A 19805-nucleotide genomic window follows, 5' to 3' on the forward strand; every position below is an offset into this window, starting at 1 on the left:
GGAATCTCATAGTGGAGAGACGACCTAACCAAATTAATCTGAATTTGCACAGAAATCACCCTACCTTTTTGTTCATATACATAATAACTAGGGAATCCCAGTGATATGGTTTTCTATTTACTCCACTAGTAAAAACTAGAAGGTAACAAGGATGCTTTCCAGCAGGTACCAGTGACATTAAACTGTTGTTAGCATAATCAATAATAATAATAATATATTATCATTATAATAATATAATAAACAGGAAGCCTAGATTTTACCTTGCATATGTCAGGCGACGCAGAACCTCAGCTAAGCAGTAACAAGGAAGTCCATAAATGGCAAGCAGACCAAATATGTATTTAAGTAATCTAATTGATGGGACTATCGTTATATAAAGTAGCTAAATATATAGTATGAGGGACTTCTTCATTTATGGCCTGACTTAGTGCCTCTGCCTTTGTAATATCAATTCCTGAACATAAAAACAATCTGTGAAGAAATGAACACATTCCATGCATTGTGCATGATTGTACACTAAATATTGTATCCCCGAATTATGTACTGTTCCCAGTCTTCTCTAAATACAGACCACATTTTTTTATGGTAACCTTTACAGGACCCGTTCTATGAAACAGGAAGGATAAAAGCCCTAAAGCATTCAGTTCAACTAAACACTAAGAGTTAAGCCTGGACACACTCGTCACATGAAATCAAAGTTGAATTTAAACTGAATAAAGATCACCAGAGTTTGAAAGTGATCCTCTTAGCTAGCAGTGGTGGTATCTGGCTATTTCTGCTACGTTTGCCGTTTTGAAAAAAGAAAGTATCCAACATAAGGGATTTTATTCAGCACGGTACGACCATAGTGATGTAGTGCGACATACCGCAGGACTACGACTTCAACATCCTTTATTTGATTCTAATTTGGTGCCGTATGTTTTCAGCTAATTTAACAAACAATTTCTTAAGTCTAAAATACGTCTCACAAAACTCTGAAGCCACAAACAAACCCTACTTCTTCAACAATGCAAATTGAGCATCTCTACTGCGATGTTTCAGCGTACAGCCCAATCTTGAAATGCCAGTTGACTCTGAAGTGCCCCGCTACAGAAATCTGTCAAGCTATTAAGCTAAAAGACAGAAAAAGCCAGAAAGGCAGGAGGAAACGCTAACGAAAGCCGCACTGGCGTTTTCTTTGAGTGGAAGCTATTCTCCAGAGACGTCCGTTTGTTCTACGCTGCAGCCCTCAGTAACGGAATGAAGCCTGACAATGCTAACACAGTCAGATGCAGATTCGGCTTCGAATATGACCCCATTATATAAGATGCTGATCCAGAATCGACCTCCTTCCTGGGGAGCCCTTCTTTTGGACCAAGATCCAAGTAAGCAACAGCTTTGATTAATAGGACTTTCATGCCGAAGACATCAAGAGAAGCAGTAATTTGTAACAGTTCAAACAGGCCTAATGCCTCTTTACTACTCATCCCAAGCTCTGGTCTGATCAGGCATCTGTGTGGGCAACATGCTCTACTTCCCAAAATTTGCATTAAGGGAGCCTCTACCTTTTCTTTTCTTTCCTTTCTTTATTTAGTTACAGAACACTACATCAGGCAAAATCAGTTTAATCTAAAATTATTTGATATGCTTTTAATGAGAAAGGACCTACCCACCTGTGTTTGGAACCACTAAACGGCCACCCAGGTGTCCAAAAATGGCAGTTGTCTTCAGCTCGCTTCTTGTTGAAATAGAAGAGAGGTTCTGAATATACGTAGCCTTATTTCTAGCTTGTATTGTACCGAAAGCTCTATTATTCCCATGAGGAAAAGTTCCAGAATGTGCCTTTCCATGATATTCAGCCCTCTCTGTCACCCCGAGGGACACCATGAAAGAACTCTGCACTTTGACTTTGATGTCCGACAGGGGGTTGAACAGTGAAGACTCGGTCATTAGCTCCTTGTCCATGGGATCCTGCAGGCAGATGGGGCCGCTGTACGTTCTGCTCACCGTCAAGTCAGGCTGCATGGAGGAGTTCAGCAGCAGGGAGTTGCCTGGCAGAAGGAAGCAGATCAGGGAGTTCGTTACTGCATTAAGAGCCTGAGGCTGAGATCTCTTTCTGACCTCGCCACCATTTCCTTTTTGACTTGCTCTTTCTTCCTGACACTCTCAGCGCTCAGCATCACGTAAGGCAATGTTAAAAACCAGGCGAAATGCTGCAATAGCTCTACCAGGTATCGCTATGTCTGCACTTTGGGCAACTCCAGAGTGCGTGGATCCAAGAAGGAACTTCCTCCTTGTTTTGGATTCAGGTTTGTGCGTACGCCTGAGGGAAACGGGGTTGAAAAGGAAGTGGGACAAGAATAATACAGAGAAAAATACTACAGTTCTTCATTTAGGAGCATTTTAGCTCAGAAAACACTCTGGAAAAGAAGGAAAGGATAGACTTAAGGCCTGAATCCTTTACCTGGTTTGGTCTTTATTCTTGTGGGGCATGGGGTTGGTTTTTTTTGTTGTTTGGTCGGGTCTTAGTAAATAAAAGTTTTCCGAAGAAACTGATTTTCTGGGAATTATCTGTACCACATTCTTGGCAGTTTGGTCATTTTAAGGGACTGCAGGTTGGGTTGCTAACATTATAAATACGTTTCTCCAAAGAATAAAATTTGGATCACTCTAATGCATTGTCCGCACGTCAGCACTGTGCTCGCTGTTCTCAGCAAACTGAACAGAACCGGTCTTTTTCTCCATTGAATTGTTTAGTTTACAAATGCTCTTATTTAAAGAGCCCACAGGCAGAGAATCCAAAGTAAATGAAACTGAACTAATAGCATCCTGGCACGGGAGAAACTGGCCCACTCAGGTATTTTCAGAGTGTCCAGAACTGATGTTTTTGAAACATGAAGTCAAACAAACAATTCCCCAGACTCAAAACAAGACTGCCATGGCAACTGAACAAAGGAAAAAGTTGCTGTTTGAGAGCGTCATTGAGAATTACATGACACTAATTAAGGGCTTGGATCTTTAAATGAATAAGTAAACATCCTTCAAACATCCGTGTCTACCAAGCCCTTTTTCCAATTTCTTGCAATTTGTGCTCGGTGAGGAACGTTTCCCGGAAAATTAAGTAACTGTGAAAACACCACCAACCTCCCCCCCCCCATCCCCAAACTCTGCAACATATTTCACTTTTCCAAAGAGACGAGAGACATGGGGATACTTTCACACCCCACCAACACACCCACCCACCCACAATAAGGCAGGTCTCTACGTTAGAATGTCAGTACAGAATTAAAGAAACATACAATTTTAAAGTAATCACCATTTCTACTCTTCCCCACCTTTCTGTCCAAAGGAAGTAATATTCCAGAATACATCTGAGTGCTGCTTTTAGTAAAAGTAAATATTTCTTCCAGATTTTATTGTATTGCTGGCTTTCTGAAGTTGTTTTTGGTTTTTTTTTTAATCAATACATGCTTACACACATTTATTTCCCACAGAATTCAGAATGTGGATGTTTGCATGCTAACAGCAGCTACAAAATACTTAAAGTTGGGTTTCTCAAATTGACAGTGAAAACCCAATCACTTTTATTGGAGTAAAGCAAATAGAAGATCTGTAAGTGAATAGGGAGGAGCTACAGACATGCTTTCTGGGTTTGCTTTGGTTAGTTTGGGCTTTGGTAAGTCCCAAATGTCAGTGCAGAAACTAGTGACAGTAAGTCTAAAGCACTTAAGAGTGTGGTCAAGAAAAATTACGTATTTTTTCCAAGTTGCCATGAGAGATCAATAGCAGAGACAGTAAGAGACAGTTCTGGCCACCAGGTCCTGTCCCTTGTACTGCAGCTGCCCTTCCCTGGCTTTCAACACGTCTGCTCAGCAGTGAGCTAGAATGCCCTCCCACCGCCAGCCACTGAGCTTAGTATCTCTTTGCAGTAGGAGCTCTGGAGAGAAGAAAATGAAATCACAACACTAACCTTGCCTGACTGTTTTAAAATTAAATGTCTGGAAGCCTCCTGTCAGTGCAGATGAATCAATCACATCCACGCCGTACTCACTCTGACTCCGTCTGTAAAGGGTAACGCCAACCACCAGCACAGCTACAGCAATGACTGCTGCTCCCAGGCCGGAGTACAAGGCAATGTCACTGGCGGTCTCAATATCTGAAGGAGAAAGAGCGGGTACCAAGTCAGCAACACTCACGGAAACATTCTGCCCGGCGCTGGCTGGCTGTGAGCAAAGGGGGTTACAGGAGGCCAGAGCCACGTGGCCAGGGCGGTAAAGCCTGAGACACAAATGTGGAGCAGATCTCAGCAGGATAGTGGAACGCAAAGGAACTCTGAAAAGCAAGCATTTGGAAGCATGAGCAAATTTCCTGATGCATCACTCCATACAGGTGCGCTTACATTGCTTTAGGGATTGCATCATGGTCTTTATAGTTGTTTTTTTTTAAATGGGAGAGTTGGACTTGTACCAGTCAGAAGCAGAGCGCTCGCCACTAAATAGCCTTCTCTCTCATCAGCACACACTGCTAGCTTGGGCTCCTTGCTGAGGTATGCCATCGTTTCGCATTCCAGCCCAGTGGAGATCATTAAGGTATGGTAATACAACCCTTAAAGGGAGGACGAGGAACAACTGCAGCTCGCGAGGGCTGCTTCAGGCGCCAGCATGAGTCTCATCTATTGCTGGCTCCCAGGGACACATAGGTATGAATTCTGGAGCTAATCCACGAGGTGATGAATCCTCTGAAAAATCTTAGTGAAGATTTCCCCTTTCCCCCTCTTTATTTCCTGCGTGAGCCTTAGTGTAAGAAGGAACAGTCCGTCCTCTCCCGGCTCAGAGGGGCTGAGGAGACCCCACATACCTTCTTGGATTCCTGCAAGCATCTTAAGTCTTTAAAAACAGGCTGGAAACCAAACCTTCCCTGTGATCACACCCAGGCATTAAGCAGAAAACCAAGTTTTCTAAGACTTCAAACTTTTACAGCAGAGAAGAATTTATTGCTTTGAAAGAATGAATCCAAATGAAACCTGCGATATTATGTAATTGAATTATCCAGTCCTGCTATTCTTGATCTTCTGGGATTTGGGACCACGCACCATGAAATTAAATTACTTGGCAAGTACGTTTAGTGGGTCCTTAGATAGTTCCTTAATGCCAAACTCCAGTTTAGAGGAAGCGATAATCATGTATTCACCCTATACATCATCTGTTACCCGACTGCGTGGTGCTTCTGCTGTCGGGTGAGAAGCACTTGGTATGGAAAGCACATTTATTTACAACCAATGACAGTGACAAAAAGTAACAAGGAAATCCAGACTACTCAGTATCAGTAAATAAACTCCAATGTACAGAAATAGGAAATTAAATTCAGCATTTAATAAACAGCCAATTACTGAAATTACTTAATTAGTATTTGGGAGAAGGCTTCTGTTGTGCGTATGTTTTTCTGCAGGAAGTCAGATAGCTTTATCTTAGCTGAATTTTTAAAGTCACCATGAAATTTCAGGCCATTGAGATCAAGGAACGAGTACCTATGGGCAGCATCAGAAAAGCGAATTTTCCTGGCTCACCAGTTTCTCCTGTAAACAAAACGTCTGACAAGTCGCAGTGCAAGCAGCTGAACTGCCTGGGAAGGCACGGCAGCTGCCGGGCGCGAGAGCTGGGAACCGACTGCTCTCTACCATCAGTGAAACACCCAACGAATTGCAGCAGCGAGGAACAGAGAACGTAAGCCCTGCGCTAAGGGGGCCGGAGCACACGGGAGGGTGCTGGGAATCAGGCAGCCTCACTGGCTTCTTAGCTGGGCAGTTGAATCACAAGGAAAATAAATGGTTTGGCTCAAACTTCCTGCCTAGAAACGCCCTCTCCATCCCCATTCTCAAACTGTTCCCAGTCAACTCCAAATACAACATTTCCAACATCCCATTCATCCCAAAATAAATCACTTTTTCTAGGACCACTGTTTAGCCCAGGAAATACTTCTGCAGCTGCTGGATTTCCAGATAACCTCAGAGTGAAAAAGGTTTCAGTTCTTAACACATTTAGAACTCGCTAAGAAGCAAGCCCCACAGACGCCAAGTTCCCGTGCACACACCAGCTTTCAGAAGAAATCCATCGTCTGCGGTACGGCACGACAAGCAATCACAACTGAGTAAACTTGTAGGTAGCTCTCATCCAACCTCTTAGAACATTACAGCTGCCAAACACTTCTACCAAATAAAGTAGCAGAGAGAAAGATATTTTTTTTTTGAGGCCTTCTTTTCCCATTTTTTCCATGGGATATGACCCCTTGGAAAATGTTATAAAGGGAATTTTAAGCATTTTTTAAAAATATTTTATTTTATTTATATAAATAAATAAATAAATAAAAATATATTTTATATTATTTTATTACAAAAAATTTAAGCATTTTAGGTTCAGAGTTAGGAATTCTAGGAAGTAAGCTGTCAGCTGACAGTGTAACTGGATCAGACTAACAACGGGAGCTGCCGGATGGAAAAAGTAAACGCAGAAAGACAAGGTCACAGGGGAAGACTGGGAACACCTCAAAGCAAACCGAAACTTCTCAAATTCCAGTCCAATGCCTTAACCACACCCTGCTTTGCCTCCATTTTATCCTCTAGTGTCAGGTGCAGAAAGAAAAGTACAGAAACTAATTATATTTCTATTCCTTCCAATTGTCTATTCCCAAGCTATTTTGTTGTTACAGGGAATTAATTATGAAATATTGTTGACTTAATTGTTGTGGGTAATTAGCACAATGGATACACCAAGAGAGGGAACGCTGGGTACCTCCAGTGCTAGAAGAAAGCTACAGCGAGTGGGTTCTAGAGAACTGCAGTGAGCTGCCAGTTACTTCACCACAAAGCATCTTGAAGTCTTCAATTTTGATCGTTACTTTAGAAGTGATGAATTAGCTCATCTACCTTCTCGGGATAATAAATTATTAAGTCTGAGGCATGCAGGAATAACCTATCAGTAAAAAATTACAGTCCCCGTAATGGCAACAGGTAGCAAATACAGGAGTTGGTCTTTCACCATCCAAACCAGGATATAAAGCACACCTCAAGTTCTTACCTGTAACTGTGATTTACAACTCTAGATCTACTTAAATAGTTCAGCTGCTTCTTTTCAATCGGTTCAGACGTCAGGTAATTTAACTTTTATAACTGCACAGAACTGTTGGAAACGGGGGGTTAAAGATGAGAGCAAGAACACAAAATTTAAAAAAAATTAGAGAACAGTTTGAGTCAAGAAAAATTTTTCTGGAGAGAAGAACTTTGGTTTCAGTGAATGCTTTTTAGGATCCCTCGAACTTGAATTTGACACTTTACTATAAATGATATGATTAAAAACTTTTACAGTTATTCTTTCTGAATTTCCTTATCTTTAATAAAACATTCATTGTTCTATTTCATAGAAGACCTGGAAAAGTTATCCAAGTGTTCCCGTAACTATCCCATGGCAGGGGAAAAAGCCACAACCCCGAAGTAACGAACGCAGAAGGTTCAGAGGAAAAGGATAACCTGTTCAGAACTCAGTAGATATTTAAATACCTTTATCTTAACAGAGTAAAACAAGAGTGACATGGTACTCCTTTGGACTGTTCCCAGGGAGCACAACTGCTTAAGAAAGGGAACTTTCATTTTTATTTACAACGGTATTTCTTCAGAAACAAATACTGGGTTTTTTGAGAGCAACTTTAATCTCTTGCCCTTTCTATGGTTTCTTATGGATAATTCCTTTTCCACCAGAGACTGGAAATTACATAAAAAAGAAAGCATGGCGAATCTGGGGGATGGGGTAATTTTCCGCTTTTATTTTTTCCCAGAAGGGAACAAAGTGAAAAACAAACAAACTAAAAAAGAAAACATTTATAGTCAGCCAATTACTATTTAATGAACTGCATCCTCCCAGCCCAGGGGAGGCAGGGGCTCCCCTAAAGCACTGCCATTTCCATACATTCCAGCTACAGGATACGTGTTTGCGGTAATTGTAGCCGATATTTCACTCCACCTCCTGACACTGTTACACAACATTTATTGAAAGCACATTTGATGGTAATGAAGTTTCTGTTAACTATGATTAAGTTTCATAAAGCACCTGAAGATAATTTAAGATGTGCAGGAGCAGAAAATGAAACATTTGGTTTAGTACATTAGGAAATGTAATTGATTAAATTATCTCATTTACAATAAGTGCTTTCCAGGAGCTATGCAGGGCATACATTTCCCCCTGCCTACCATTAGGGGTTGCTGGGAGATTTGAAAGGTTTTTCCAGCTTCCCATTCTCCCCCAGTTTTCGGTCACTCTCACTTTTGGTGCCCCTTAGCAACTTGAAGTCCATTTCTTTGGGAACAAGGACCAGAAGTCAGAGAATCATGTACGAGGTGATTCAGTAGAACAGGTTGTTTCTCAATTATCTTCATAATTGACTTTGATTTTGCATCAATGATGATTCATGCAGCCTTAAACCAAGTTCCTGTTTCACCACACAGCAACAAGCTGTTACCTTTCTAACCCCACAGCCATAAAGAAACCCTTTAATTCTCCTAGGTACTGCTCCTTTAATTCTCCTAGGTATGCTGAAATCAATTCCATTAGGTTTCTTTTTTAATAAATCAGAAAATAAAGCGATTTGACTGATATTCTTTCAAGATTCTAATTAATGGGAACTGCGCAGATGAACAAACAAAAACATAGGCATTGCCTGAGCCAAGTTACAACACAGACCAATTGTACGTGACCAGTTGGGAGATGACTCCAGTAAGACAAAGGCAAAACAAAATCAAAAAGGCTTCAGCAGCCAAGGCAACCACAGCACATTTCTGAGTTACCTCTCTTTGATTTCGTGTATCCTTAGAAATACTTAAGAACTGGAAATGTAAAGGAGAAGTATTCTCACGCAAGCTTTGTACGCCTTCGGAACCGTTCACTGGGTGAAGCTGGGTGGCTGTCACGCACCCTACAGAACAGCACCACAGTAAAAACGGAGAGCTTTAAAAAGCCAGAGACCTTCCACACCCCGAGCGCTGCAGCCACCTCGGACAATAACTGTGCTCCTCTGTAATTACTATTTTGATCGCATCACATTTTTGCTGCAATTTAGTTACATTCCTTTGTAAACAGGTACAAAGTTATCTATGGATAACATGAGTTTGAACTTACCCAGTTCCTTTACCAGCCAGAAGATGCTCTCGGATCTGAAAACCAAACAGGCTTCATTCAAGCCAGCAAGAAATTTTGCTGCAGAATGTTTTGACACTGCAGCCTAGAGCACGTGAGCTCAATGCAAATACAGCCCAGGTTAGGATTTCCCAGTGTTTTCCTAATGATTTAGGGCCTAAATTCCATAAAATTTCAAATAATCTCATCACCCTATGCCCCTATATCCTGAAGGAATACTCAAACATTTGCACGTGTTACTGCTCAGTACAGGTGGACTCTTGTTTTAAGTCCTTCAAAGGAATTAAGCCAAAAAATGTGTTTATAAATCAAGTTGTCAAAATTCAAAGACAATTTTTTGTTGAAAATTAAGCAGTCAAAAATCCTCAAAACTTTGTGTATGGTTTGTGAAAGAACAAAGCGATGTCTCCACTGTAAGACAGATAGGCCTCACAGAAGCTGTGGGTTTGATGAGCTTGTGGTCTTTTTTTTTTTTTTAATGAAATCTTTCAGTTAGTCAGTTCACTCCAGACATGCTGCTCTAAACTAAAATTCCACTGAAACCACTGAAAGACTGAGAACCAGGACAGCAGCCCCCCAAAGCAGTACATAAATTGTATCTATATACGCTCTACAGGGTAAAGCATCTAAACACCCTTTACCAGTTGATAAATCAAGGCCGAAGCGAGCTGAGCAAGATCAGGGCCAGTAGTGGAACCAGATCGAACCAAGAAAGCCAAACTCCTAAATTGATTTCTTTTTTCCTAATTACAAGTCCTTAAGAGATCAATTCCAAGGTAAGCATTCCTGTGGAAAGGGCTCCCAATCAGACACAAATGACTAAGGAACGGCCACTCTTCTATTTTTAGGCTAGAACCTTCGAACAAAGTTGCTAAGAAGATGCTTTCAGTAGATGGGAAAGCTTTTCATACAACTTCAGTTTTATTTAGCTCCTAAACAAATAAAACAGAATGGCAGAGAAGATGAGAAAAATCATATTTACAAGAGAAAAAAAATAACTTACTTTGGGATTTTATTTCATGAAGAGGTTTTTTATCTGAGAGAGAGAGAGAGAGAGAGAGAGTTGCACTTAATAAATTTACATGGAGCATATCTATTTCCTATATCGTTTCTGTCTAGCTCTGTAAATGCAACATTTTCTCCTTGTTTGCTGACAACAGGAATGTTTTATGTTGTCCATTTTTCCCCTTCATCTTTTTTTTTCCCCCTAGATCTCTTTCAGGATGTTTCTTTGCAGTCATTTCTCACTTGGTTAATTCAAGTATTTGTTAGCTTTATTGGACGCTCTTATTTAGAGTATTATACATCTCAGCAGTAAGTTCACTGCTTTAAAGCAGACCGCTTGGCAAAGAAAGTCAGTTAAGAATTAATTATTTCTTTGTATGATGTATGGAAAGATTAGCGATGGACATTTAAAAAAGTAATTTATAAAATACCAAAATGTACAATATTCACATTTATGTATCTAAAGATACACCAATAATGACATCTATATGTGTATATAAAGACCATACAGAATCAATGTACTCCATACATATGCAATACATCATAAAATTGGTTTTATACAAAATGAGGCTTCTCTGTCTCCCTCGCAACAAGCATCTGAGTTGTCCTTTACAACCCAACACCTGAAACAGAAATCTTTAGAAACCGGGAGGCTGGGGCTTGCACAGCACCCGCACCGCGTGAGTGCGGACTCCGTAGGTGCACGTGGCAACAAAGCGGCGCAGCGGGCACGCCAGGCCCCGCACAGCGGCCCGGGGGGAACGCGCCTGCCATTTCCCAGACCCTGCTTACGCATGTGTGCTCTGCACGGGGCTGCCAGGGCTGTCTCAGGGCTGCCCTCGGCGTGCCCAGTAAATACAGCCTCAAGATCAATGCTGCCCCCCCTTAGTTCCTTGGGCAGTCTGCCTAACGTAAGCAACTGCCCCAACACCTTTGGCTGAAGGGGTGTCTGCAGCAAAAACCAAAACACAACTTACACCTTCCTTACTTCTATCAGATTCGACAGAGGCCAGCAGCAGAGCAGAATTAGACAAATCTGACAGGCAGAATGCAATGCAGGACATAAATCCTTAAGCAGATAAGACTCTATCCATTTTGTAGGTGCTTGGTGTGGTAAGGAAATTCCCTTTGAGCTGTTCCCTGATCTATCTTTTGGATTCCTTTTGGTTTGAAGGGTCTGGTACTGGTTACCAGCACCATCACCGTTACTGCAGCCCCGTGATCTACACTGGGAAATAGCAGTCTCAGTGGAAACCACATCAAGGTACAAGATGTTCACCTGATTGTTTTGCTATGTGATAATGTAAGCACATGAATTATGAGGCACCTTCTCTTATTTTTACTATTTGTGAAAATGATTGGTTTAATCATACTAAACCCAAAAGATTGTTGGATTATGGCTGCGCCAAAAAGCGTGTGTTTTTTTTTTCTTCTTGAGATTGTTTTCATTTTTGCTAGGAAATGATGTACATAAACACCAAACGAATAGTGTCAGACCTGAGCTTTGCAATGGAAACAAACCTCTCCGTGCCGCTGACACACACCGCTGTCTACAGAAAACAGCAACAGAATTGAAATGTGCTTGCCATGTAGACTGGGGAGTTGCTAGATCCAGAAGCCTCTTGGCAATAGTCAGTACCACGGCTGGTTGAAAAATGGAAAACAAAATTCTTTGTGATTTTTGATGCATTAGTAAAACCATGTTTGCAGTTCATTTGCTTATGGCCTATTTGTTTGTTTCTTTTTTGGGAACTGGGAAAAGAAATCAATAGGTTTTGAAGTTACAAAAAATAACTTTAAAGCAAATAGATAAAAGTAAACCAAAAAACTCTACAACCCCCTCTCTTATTGAGCAAAGAAAAAGCTTTCACCTCTGCAAGACAGAGACAAATTCACCCTGGGAAAGTATACTGCCGAGAATACTGGTAGGGAATAAACAACGAAAGAACAAATACGCAAGAAACGAGCACGTTGTCAGGACTACCTGGAGTCCAAGTGACCTCGGGATTCAAATTGAGTCCATCTCTGGTTTCCTCCCAGCTTGGCAGGCCTGGCAATCTGTCGTATATATCAAAACCAAAAATGATTCCACCTTTCTTCTGCATAAAAGTTTGTATCTATTCAATTGTTACAAGTCCTAGAGGAAATTCCCTGAAAGAAATTCCTCAGCTACGGACTGGACTATCTGGATCCACCCAGAAAATCAAAAACCAAAGCAAGAGAAACGATGTTCCTGGGAACAAAAGGGCATCACCTCTGTGTTACTCCCTACCTCTCCTGTCAGGTACTGAATAAAGAATCATAGAATCATGGAATAGTTTAGGTTGGCAAAGCCCTTTAAGCTCACCCAGCCCAACCGTTCCCCTACCCCCTCCATCCCACCACTAAACCCTGGCCCTCAGCACCGCGTCTGCCTGGCTTTTAAAGAACCTGAGAGTGGCCCCTGTGTCATCAACCATTTCATTTACTGACTCCAAATTGGAAAATTCATGCTAAGGATGAGCATTTTTTCTTCCCATTCAGAATCAGGCCTGTGCTTTCCTGGCATCTCGCGTTCTCACCCTTACTTTCATTTAAGTTCGTATTTGTTAACCAAAGAAATGTTTCATTTCTATTTTTGCCTCACGAAAGAAGCAAAGTTAACAAGTTGTGCCTGATAAATAACCTCCCAGAGATTAGCTTTCTGTAGCACAGTACTGCGTTTCCTTCCCAATCCCCATGGGATGAAAAGCAGAGCAGGAAAGGCACATACTGGAAGATGAACAGGGGAAAAAGATTTTAAAAAATAAGAGTAATTGCATCGATTCCTATTAGCTGAGAAAGCAATTACAGTCCTAAAAATAATTTGACACAAGTACATACATACAGCACGACCCATAAGGAGCAATAGTATCACACTCCGAGATGAAAGGAACAAGGGACACTGAACACTTCAGCCTGTCGGAACGCGGGGGCAAATCCAGCTTTCAGGACCGCCGCAGGCTCCCCGGAGCTCCCCGCCGCGCAGGCGGGCTGCCTTCCTCTTCTGCTGCGTGGCGTGCTCAGTGCCACTGAAGTACCATGACGCACGGAGGATAATGCTGACAACCTACCTGACTCCAAATCACACCAGTGCCAATTTTTTTCCCCACAAAATAGCTGCAGATCAGTTTCTGATCCCAATATTAGGTGAAAAATGGCTGGTGTGCGCAGCAGAGAGAAATCTCCCGTGATATTTGTCTTTGAATTCACGTTAGAGTGTTCTTAGGTCACAGTTTCCCTAACTCCCATCTCACCCTATCAAATCAATAGGAATCCTGCACCCAGGGAGATTTCTGCATGGAAAATCCAGCAGCAGCAGCAGATTCCCACTCCCCTGCCCCCATTCAGCATAAGCTGAGAATTTAATTTTGTTAAGTTTAAATAGTATTGCTTTGATGTCAACATATGCATCCCTAGCAGCCTTAGATTTTAAATGGCTTTTCATTTCAGTCCTGAAACTTGTTCTTTATTACTCATGCCACTTACCCTTTATAAAATGATTTTGATAGTTCAACATCCAAGTTATATTTTACCAACTTTGTTTCACAGCTGACACTAAGTGATTAAATCTGTGCAAAATTTACTCATATTTTGAAAAATGCTTTTTGTGTCTTTTTACCCATAACGATCCATTTATTTATTTTAAAGAAGGCAAGTTCTTTACACATAGCATATCAAGAACATTTTAAGTCTGTTCAGAGCATTTTAAGTCCCATGTGTAGAAAAGTGACTTCCTTCTGAAAGAGAAAGCTTTGGCTATTCCAGAGATTTGCTTTCAGACATGCACCGTTCGCTTCACTTCTGTTTGCACATGGTTGTGCAAAATAGTTACATTTTCTTAAAATTGCATCTATAAAGTGATTCTAAATGTCACGGCAAAAAAAATTAAAATTCTCCTGAAAAGGCACTGGTGAAACCCTAGGCCAGTTGATTTCAACTTGTGGGGGTGTTTTTCTTTTTTACTGCAGTGCCATTAGTCAGGTAAGTGTTAGTGGTTCATTAACAGTAACGTTCTTTGCACCAGTGGCTGTACCAACGTAAAGCAGAGGGACAGTACCTGATCCAAAGAGTGTGATTTTATACAAAGCACAGGACAGACAACAAAAATATTATTGTTATTATTAATAATAATCGGATAATTATAAAAACTAAGTTAGTTGCCATGTTATAACTATTCCAGTAGCCATCTATCAAGTAACAGCTTTCCTTCACCGCTTTCCATTGTAGTTCTTAGGGCCCACGGACAGAGGAGCTTAGGTAAAGCAACAGCAGGGAAAGCCACACCTCGTTGTCATCTATTCTATGGACAAGCAGAGAACCTATGTCTCCAGGGCTGTCAATATGACATCTTTTATAGGCATTAAATTTAATAACAGAAAGAATAAATAAGCTGACTGCATGATACGCATACCTCTAATCAGTGACACGACTGGCATGGGGTGCCTGGGGTTCTTTCTTTCTTTCTGAACTTTGTTTTCTCCGAGGAAGGCGAACTGGCCCCCTCCTAACAGCCTGAGGTTTTTATGCTTTCAACTCCTAGTGGTGTTTGTTGCAGGACCTTTCAGAAGGCAACCTGCTTTCTTTTCCACAGCCAAAACTCTACTACATTTGTATCTGCTGGAAAAAGCCAAGCCCTCCTCGGTCTCTTACCCCCTCTGAGATTATGTGACCTGTTTGCCCAGCTGACACCCTGGCCCTTTGCTGTCGAAGGAACGTGCAAGCTTCTCGCTAAAGCTGAACAGGCCTTACCGATTTGGATCCTGAATGCCCTAGTTCAGCACTGGTAACCTGTGCTGGGGCTCACGGTTGCTCATGAGCAGTCACTTACAGCGCGTGTTTGCAATAAAGGCACAGAACATTGAACGAATGCCCCAACATGCACAGAGTTTACCCTTGAGAATTTTACAAGGCAGCTTTTATATTTCTTACTATGAAAAACAGTCTTGTTCTAGGGAACACAGACACATTTAAAAAACCAACCAAACAAAAAACCAAAACAAACCTTGCACTGGTAACGAGTCTGTGAAGAGAACTCCAAACACCCAGTCCCTTTTCCGCTATGTGCAGCAACACGGATAAACAGATTTCATTTGACCAGTAGTTGAAGCCTGTGCTCATACAAAATGGGGCTCTATCCTAGAATAGTTCCTGAAAAGGCACTCCTGGAGTTAGCAGTAAATATCAGAGGCAGTCCTCAAAAGACAGCTGGCAAGCACAGCACCAGCCTTCTGCACGGACACCTGAGAAGGACTCGCACTGGTATTAAAGCGATAATTCACCACGGAACAGAGCGCGACGGGAAATCCTGCCTGTAGGCAGCGTCTGGATGGACTCCTCAGAGAGGGAGAGGCTGGGAATGGAGAAAAAAACAGCTGGAGAAGCCACCAACAGAAGCCCATGGGATGCCATAGCATACAGCAGCTCTTCCCCAGACCACACGCTCCTTTCAGGCTACCAAAATAAGCGCAATACCAAACTCGTTCCCCTGCCTCTACAGCGTAAGTGCAGCATGGAAGACAACACACGGGGCTGACGGGTAACTACACGCTATGGAAGGGGGTTATCCCCAAGGTAGGACAGGTAGTCTGTACCACCCTGCGGGGTTATTAAGGCTTTCCTTGGAAGCAGTGACCTCAGCAGGGCTACCAAAAGTTTTATTAACTCTGGTGAAAACCACAGGAGCCAAGTAGATGGTAAAGCAACTCCTGACTGTCACAAACAGTGGTAAGTGTGCAGACCTCAGCTGCATCTTTTCACAGCCCTTTCAACGCATCCTTCTGAGTCTCCCAATGGATATGCTAATCTGCACACGAGTTATCAAGCCATCTGCAGGGAAGGGCATTAATTGAATGTATAGGAAGGAGAAAGACCTCAGAAAACATCATGTGATCACCGTGCTGGGCCTCAAAAGCTGGTTGAATTGCAGCGCTCACAAATTCTCACAAGCTATCCTTTTTTAAGACATGGGGAAGGAAAAAAGTCTAAATTTCATTTATGTCCTTGTAAACACTGAAGCTTGTCCGCCCGACACCTTGGAGCGGGAGAGCTGTTCTGTAACCCTGGAAACTTTTACATTAGGAAGTTTAGTTTTCAGAAGATTGCTGAGTATTCTCTCCCTCCAAAAACCAAACGAATCTTATTTAATGTCTCAGCTGAGGTATAGATCTTTCTGAAGCCTGAATAAATAAACAGGATGCTATCTGCCATTAAGAAATTATTAAAATCTAATTTTGCCCTTAAATCAGGGCAAAAAGGGAGTTAATTTTGTTTGGAAAATTGTTTTCCTCAACACACCATACGTACTTTGTTGAAGAACTGGTTGGGCACAGTGGCTGTTCCCTTCTCTCTAAAACTGCCAGCCAGCATGAGGAAGGTGCACGGGGGGAAGGCCACAGGCACGTGTGTGATGGTTGGGAGCACAAGGCTTAGGATTTACAGCCATACTCCTTCTGTTGCGTGCATCATGGTGGAAGAAGAAAAGGACTGTCTGGCATAGGGTGAGCACGTATATGCAAACGATCAAGGAGGAAGGGTAATGCAGTACCACAGAAACAAAGAAAGAGGACTATTTAAATGTAAAGTTAAAGAAAAAGGAGACTTATTTCCCTTTACATCTTTCAGCCCTAGCGTTCCTGATTGCTCCCGTGGCTGCCATTTCATTGCTAGAAAGCGGTGAGGTGACAGCATCACCTCACGGACAGGGAGCAGCGTTCCACGTCGGAACAAACGTGTGACTTGCTTCTTTGTTTTGAGACAGTGCGGCTGCCCCCAGGCGTTCCGCAGCTCTGCAGCTGCAGGGCTGATTTCCTTGGCTCCTGGTGACTACCAAATGCCAGATGCTTTCCAGACATTTATGAAGGGCAAATCCTTTCACAGGGAACTCACCATGAAGTAGATTTGCCTTAATTTAAATCTGTGTTGAAGGTAAAAAATGGAGTAAACCTTGACCTTAAACAGCTCTTGCACCAAAAGCATTCGTGTCGGCGCTTTACCAGTTTACTTGCAAGGCAAGGTAGAAGGCCAAGCGCGACATTCTGCGGTAGGTGTTGCAGTAGGTGGTCATGATTGCACATTGCAAAAAACCTTTAATTGGATTTTTAGAATCATCTGATAATTAATAGGTAAAGCACGTGCTACACAAATCCAGTGACTCAGAAACCACTGCGGATTTCAAACTTCACATATGCAAGCCTCTGAAAACAATCGACTTTTTCACAGCAATATTTCAGCCAGGAGAGTTCTCCTGCCATGGGTGTGTGGCAGATATGCTACGTCACCTGGATTACAGCACGCGTTTTAGGCCACACCTCCTAAATCCAGGTCAGTGCCAACTGTTACTCACCTTGAATGCAAAGCCCTTCCGTGCAATTCTCCGACTCCTGACTCAGGCCCTCGCAGTACTTCCCTCCGTTTCTCGGCGGCGGCGCGATACATTCCCGGACTCTCAGATGCTCGCATTCTGGGCTGCACACAGACCACTCACTCCACACCTCCCAGTTTCCATCCACTAAATGGGGAGGAATTAAAACTGAGCATCATCACTGCTTATCAAACTGGTGTAGTTAAGAGGTCCTGCCAAGAATACTTGTTTCCTATCTCTCCTCAGGTCACAGCAAGTACAACAAAGTGTAATTCTCGGGAGAAATAAATACAGTTTTATCAGACGTGAAGTTAACATCCAGCATTAGAATGTACCACCTCAGGTGTGCAATACGGAAGCTTTTAAAATAGCACCAGTATGTAACGTTCTGCAAACACAGTCAATTAAAACTGCAGGAGGAAACGTTTCGTATGTCACCCAGCTATCAGCTTATAATGTTTCAATACAAATTCTACCTTAAAACAGGCTGATGTAGAGAGGCCACACATTCTCCTACTAGAGAAATGATGCTGACGTTTACAAAAAGAGCACAGCCGGCCTTGTAGACTTCTGGCTAATGCCCCGAGCAAGACAACAGATCAATACGTTGCTTTGGTGACTGCTTTATAGCTCTGTCTGACCCTGTCCCAAATGAGAAGGGATTGCACAGTTCCCTTTCTTTCTCATGCATAAATCAGATTGAAGAACAGTCAGATGAACACAGAGATATATATAAATAATATTAAGTTCTTTAAATCCCAGTTTAGGATATGTTGTATCTAAAAATTCATAAAAGCTAGAAGAGAGATTTGCCAGAATCCAGACAAGTTATGCTGTGACCCCAGGCAAACAGAGTCTCTTAAAACACACATGCATACAACCCCACTAACTTCAGCTGCGTATGTGAAACACCCATTCCAAAATCAGACAAGGGAGGCTTCAGGTGAACACATGAGGAAATGTGCAGTGTCCAGGGGTGCACACCTTACTCCATGTATAGCATAAGCTCAATTTCAAAAGGTCAATATACTTGAAAGCAAGCTTTTGCAAGCTAAATAATACTTTCAAGTGAAGTTCTCAGCTTAGGTTTCTACGTTTCTCCTTCGAGCATTACTAACATCACCTCCCGTTTCCCTTCCCCTCCACCCCCTGACATGATTTTTCATATTGAGCCAGTTGCTGTTTTGTTGTTGAGTATTTAGTTAGCTTCAGTGTAAGTTAAAGCAGGCAAACCTGGCAGATCAAGGCCACAGGTGCTTGCGACTGCTGCTCGAAGCCTACACGAGGCTCTGAGCTGCAGTCTAAAGAAGGATGCAAGCATCTCCCATTTCCTTTTTGCCCTCAGTGGGCTTTTCCCAGCACAGTTGTCCGTCTGGCATTTTAGACTGGAAGAGCTCTCCCGTAAGCGTGACACCCAAAGTTATTTCTTAGCAGACCGTGCGTATCTCACCAGGGCAAAGAGAAGTGCAGGTAATTTTCTGCACTGACATTCCTTCACAAAATGCACCTCCGTTGAGTGGAGCAGGGTTGGTACAGGTCCGTGATCGCTTCTGCCAGCCCCGACCACAGCGTGCGTTGCAGTTTGACCACTCGGTCCATGATGACCAGCCTCCATTAACTGCAAAACACAAACATGCTTGAGGTTGCAGTAGGCGTGCTAAGAGACATCAAGCAACAACTCTGATCAGATCATTTCATTCAAAGGCAGAATTTTGGTTTTGCATTCTACAGGTAAATTCCAAGTAGGAGCATTGCTATCTATGAGTACACAGCTACATAAAGGCCATGGTGTCAAAGAACACAAATGTTTGTTTTGGAAGAGTAATATACTAAGAAGTGCAATGACTGATAGAGTCTGGGAGGGAGGTAAAAGCAGGCACCTCAATTGTCATCAAATATGCTTTGCTTAAATCATAAACGAGACTTCTTTATTTTAAAAAGGTTGATTTAGGAATGCTCTGCTCCACCAATAAAATGTCAGGTGCAGGAAGAAACATGGAGAGCAACAGAGGATGGAAACAAAGCAACAGTTCTGCCCTTTTGTCCTTTGCTGCATCTGTAACATCTGGATTCACTGGTCAGTGCTTGGACACAGCAGTACCACAGATCCAGTTAAGGCAGCCCTTTATGCGCCTCCCTGGGCACGTGCTTCAGGGCTGCCTGATACAGGCAAGGCTTATTTATGTGGTTTAGCTTACGGTTGGATCTTCTTAATATCTGGAGCAAGGACTGTTATTACTGATGTAACTTCGGGGAAT

At 42.3% G+C, this 19805-nt stretch overlaps 1 protein-coding gene across 1 annotated transcript in view; it reads right to left on the bottom strand.

Moving 5' to 3' along the window:
* UNC5D (unc-5 netrin receptor D) overlaps positions 1-19805 on the bottom strand; it is an 81435-nt gene that overhangs the window by 25352 nt on the left and 36278 nt on the right. The window contains exons 5-9 of the mRNA XM_009640542.1: positions 18998-19165; positions 17530-17694; positions 10165-10197; positions 3950-4135; positions 1653-2030 (exon numbers count right to left, since the gene is read on the bottom strand). Coding sequence (XP_009638837.1) covers positions 1653-2030; positions 3950-4135; positions 10165-10197; positions 17530-17694; positions 18998-19165 — 930 coding nt within the window. The remainder of the gene's footprint in view (positions 1-1652; positions 2031-3949; positions 4136-10164; positions 10198-17529; positions 17695-18997; positions 19166-19805) is intronic.

This window comes from Egretta garzetta, unplaced genomic scaffold (genome assembly GCF_000687185.1).
Source record: "Egretta garzetta isolate BGI_Z169 unplaced genomic scaffold, ASM68718v1 scaffold296, whole genome shotgun sequence".
Lineage (NCBI taxonomy): Eukaryota > Metazoa > Chordata > Aves > Pelecaniformes > Ardeidae > Egretta > Egretta garzetta.